At 34.6% G+C, this 5000-nt stretch overlaps 1 protein-coding gene across 2 annotated transcripts in view; it reads right to left on the bottom strand.

Moving 5' to 3' along the window:
- The window catches only part of LOC147466592 (uncharacterized), a 33599-nt gene that overhangs the window by 26201 nt on the left and 2398 nt on the right, over positions 1-5000 (bottom strand). For both annotated transcript variants that reach the window (XM_086535289.1, XM_086535288.1), the window contains exons 2-4: positions 3089-5000; positions 2762-2916; positions 253-703 (exon numbers count right to left, since the gene is read on the bottom strand). The exon at positions 3089-5000 is cut by the window's right edge and continues 472 nt beyond it. In XM_086535289.1, the coding sequence (XP_086391415.1) occupies positions 253-703; positions 2762-2916; positions 3089-5000 (2518 nt within the window). The remainder of the gene's footprint in view (positions 1-252; positions 704-2761; positions 2917-3088) is intronic.

Raw genomic sequence — 5000 nt, 5'->3', positions numbered from 1 at the left:
ACACACATATATATATATATATATATATATATATATATATATATATATATATATACAGACAATGTGTATTTATAGAAACCTGAACTCTTATAAGCAACAAGATTGGATAAAGTCAGTATGAGAGAAATGCAGATTTTTTTTTTTTTTTTTTTTTCATGTTATTGAGAAATAGCTCAGATATAGATTTTTTTTTTTTATCTTATTGATTTATAGTTCAGATATAGATTTAAGGCAATAAAAGCAAATACTCACCCTTTTGCTCCAGCAATGAAATTAGTCTCAGAGGTTTCGTGTTGAAGGTGTTCATACTGGAAGTTCAAATATAATATATCTTCCATATCCAGGAAACACTTCAAGACATCAAGAACCTTTTCAAGATGCGACAATTTACAGACGAAATTTTTATCAATGTCCAACGTCCCAGAAAACCTATTTCTGCGAAGGCCGAACGTGAGCTCCTCCATGTGGGACTTGTCAAGGGAAGTACTCGTGGGCTCCCTCATGGTAAAGGTGATTTCTTCATCTTCCTCGGAGGAATCGCTGTCATCTTCCTCGGAGGAATCGCTGTCATCTTCCTCGGAGGAGTCGCTGTCATATTCGGCAGAGGAATCTCCTCCTCCTCCCTCCCTCTTGTATAAAATGTGCTTAATATTGCACAGTGCTGGCTGGCTCTTCGCATCAACTCCTGCTGCTTCATGAATACCTGCATCAAAGGGAAGTTAACGTTATAGCAATGCACATTCAGCACCCTGTATACCAGAAGGACAACAATCCAACAAAATGAACTTTATTCATTCTCAAGATTTTCTGCCTTTTTTTTTTCTAATTCACTACGGCTCAACCAATTTATGCTGTTTTCCAGTGTCACGCTTTAGAGTTACATTTTAAAATTTCATTTATATTTTGCCTACTGAAAAATATTTCATTTCTTCTTATCATTATTTTTGTCTCCCATTCATTTCATTTAACTTATCACCGATATACAATACACACACACACACACACACACACACACACACACACACACACATATATATATATATATATATATATATATATATATATATATATATATATATATATATATATATATATATATATATATATATATATATATATATATATATACATATATACTATCAAGGTCTTATTTGTATACGAATTTATATACTACTATAAATTAAAGGAATTATAACATTATAAAACTTAAACTTCCATGTTATATGAGTTTAGTGACTCCCTCTTGATAATCTTTCACAGGCCCCGAGCTGCATCACCCTTGGACTTTCGGACCTCCAAACCGCATCCCCCAGAATTGGTCGTTACCCCGTGGGCCAATCACCGCCAAGCCGAGTAGCATCCTGCCCAATGAGAGACGTACCCTCTGCCCTCGTACTGACCTAGGACCCCGCTTCAAAATATGTCATTATCAGATTCAAATAGAAATAGTTCGACCTTCAAGTCGAGAGGACCTCCTCCTCAAGGATTCCAGGTTGAGTAGTGTTTAGTGCCTTTAGTGACTTAGCTTATTTCATATACTGTGCATTGTCTGTGTTTTCCTTAGTGTTGTGTTTTCCTTAGTGTTGTGTTTATATTAGTGTTATTGATATACTTATAGCTTAGATCTCGTTAGCTTTGCGATAGGCTTAGCTTCCCCCTTGCGTGTATATATCGTGCCTCCCTTGTAAATAATGTTATATATATCTTGATTTATAATATATTGTTAATGTTTTAGCTACCGTGTTTCACGTAATCCCTTTATATATTATGTGTGGGAATTAGATCAATCTCTGCTCGCCACATATTCGGGTGCCAGCGACGGGACCCGTTTTGCCAATTACACAAATAGTGTTAGTATTTAGGATATATACAATTTACACAAAATAGTAGTAGAGACACATCTTATACCCATCACATATACATACCCACACACATACATAGATTTATATGTACCTATACACATTCATATGTGCATATATACATACATATATATATATATATATATATATATATATATATATATATATATATATATATATATATATATATATATATATACATATACATATATGTATCTATGTATATATATACCTACAGACATAAAATTTATAAATACATACACATTTGTATGTCGTTATATATATATATATATATTATATATATATATATATATATACATATATCATATATATATATATATATATATATATATATATATATATATATACATATATATATATGTATATATATATACATATATAATACATATTTCATATATATATATATATATATATATATATATATATATATATATATATATATATATATATACATATATATACATATATATATATATATATATATATATATATATATGTATATATTTATGTATATATATATATAAATATATATATATATATATATATATATATATATATATATATATAGATATATATATAGATATGTATATGTATATGTATATGTATATATATGTATATATATACACACACACACACACACACATATATATATATATATATATATATATATATATATATATATATATATATATATATACACATATATATATATATATATATATATATATGCGCATACAAATGAGTATGCATTAATAAATTATATATGTTTGTATATATATATATATATATATATATATATATATATATATATATATATATATATATATATATATATATAAGCATGTATACCAAAAAAATGAAAAGGACACCTAAGCACTCACAGAGCCATTCCAGTCCTTTGAGCCTCATGACTGTGGACATCAAGTGTTCCAGTTGACTCTGGTCTGCTACAGAAATGTAAAGCACTCTAATGCTGTCAGGAAGCCCAGCCAAGATGTCCTTCGTTGCACAACCCATGTACCTTGTGATGGTACCTCTGTAATTGTAAGGAAAATTATGTCAAACATTCAAAAGTACTTCGTTGTCTGTGTATGACATGTGGATTCCTAAACCACATAGTGCCTGAAAAAAAACAAAAATAAACACTTTCATTAATTTTATATCTTTATATCCAAATATATGTGAAATAACCACAAAATCTTTCTTACCTTTCAAAGAGCCTTAGTAGTGGAGAGTCAATAGGGCTGCTGGCAGTGCTAGGCTGTATGAAGTCTCTGTGGAAATAGACCTCAACTTCACAGGCCAGGAGACACATTGTCTGGAACAGTTCCTGGAGACCGGGCACTGTGTTGGGACTGCTTCTTAGACTAACCGTTACTTTCTCAGGGCTTGCTGTGGCTAGAAGTTTCGAGTAAATTTCGCTTTGCGAGTCTCTTATAGTTGTGTGGACTTTCAGATTCAACACATCAGGCACATACTTGGAGACCAGACGGGAAATGGTATCATTGGCCTTCACATTGCTCAAGATATCAAGCCAGGCATCTTTGTCCTTGACACCTGACTCCTCTAACAGCTGGACGACTTCCTCCGAGGTCTCTTCTTGAATGATTTTCTCTTCAGTGTACAGGAGACCAATGAGGTGCTTGAATACTTCCTGAAACTGTTTCAGCTCTCGATTCTCCAGTAAATCCCGGATGCTTCTCCTTGGTCTGCCTTTCTTCTTCTGGGTAATGATGCTCCTGAGTATGTAAAGTGCTGAATATAAATCCTGGATCCCTCTATGGCTGTAGCTGTATTTGGTTATTATTCCTGTTCTGGTCCAAATACTTCTTTGCACAAAGAATCCCCCTAGCAGTTCAGAGTGGGGCAACCCCAAGTCCTTACATTTTTGTTTTAACTCATCTATTGACTCATCAGCCAGCGTCAGTTCTTTCTGTCTATTAAATGCAATTCTGTATAATTCTGGTCGAAAGAACTGATCTATGTTGTCTGTGATGGCCTCAGGAGATAGTTGGTTGTATTTTGGGTTTTTTATCACCCTTTCCTTAATTTGTTTCGTAATCAGAACTTCTGTTTCCATAAGTAGCTCTGTTACAGTTGTTACTCCTGTTAATGTGTCTGGCCAGAGTGCCCACAGTACCACTAGCTTACACAGGTGAAGGGGAATGCGCCAATAATCTGTGAAGTTAACACTCATTCTGCGCATATACTGAATGAGACCTCTTGTGTCACAACTATGAACCTTGGCCTTCATCTCCTCATGATACTTGACGGCAAACTCTTCCCTCTTGTTTTCTGGAATTCCTTGAATTCTGAGATGGGTTGTGCATGTGCCTGCTGGACATAGATCGTAATAGAGCTCGACTGCCTCTGGCCGAGTGGTGACCAATATGGTCATACCAGAAGTCTGTATGTTGAGGAGCTCTTGAAAGAGTTGCTTTGAAGAGTTGTTCATCTCGTCGAGACCATCAACAATCACAAGCACTTTCTGTGTGAGCAAGCACTTGACTATGCTAGTCTCTTCATATTCCTTAACAACACCTGACATTAAAGATCTAATGAGTTCAGAGAACTTAGCGATGTGGGGCATCCTGCACTCAGCATGTATGAGAAAGTCAAAGTCGACAAGGCCTTCAATGAGGGAATCCCCCTCAGTCCAGTCATTAATCAGCAGCCTGGTCAAGGTAGTCTTTCCAACTCCAGCTGGACCCACAATCAGGATGACCTGGGCTCTGTTACTTGGGTTTCCTCCTGGCCAATTGCTAAAACTCTTAAACAAGTCAGTGTACTTCACTTGATGGCCACCAGTATGTTTATCAGCGGTCACAATCTCTAGCTGTATATAAACCATGCCGACATGAAGGGGAATATCCTCATTCAGGTAATGCAGTGGAGTGATGTACTTCAGCTTCTCATATTTTGTTTTGAGTTCTGATATTCCATCAATCCTTAGCTTCTCTAAAAGCAATTTACTTCTGCACGTTGCCATATCTGACGGTGATAGGCTCTGAGTGGCTATTTCGTTTACATTGTTTGTCATGGTTGCCATCAAATTAGAAACTTCAACTGTGGGAATACTAAAGGCAGTTTCTGCTGCCTTTAAAAGGTTTGTCAGAAGCT

Source organism: Penaeus japonicus, unplaced genomic scaffold (assembly GCF_977035675.1).
Source record: "Penaeus japonicus unplaced genomic scaffold, GWHDUDI00000001_assembly GWHDUDI00000043, whole genome shotgun sequence".
Taxonomy (NCBI): domain Eukaryota; kingdom Metazoa; phylum Arthropoda; class Malacostraca; order Decapoda; family Penaeidae; genus Penaeus; species Penaeus japonicus.
The sequence above is the reverse complement of the archived record's forward strand: the minus strand, read 5'-3'. Positions and strand labels throughout refer to the sequence as shown.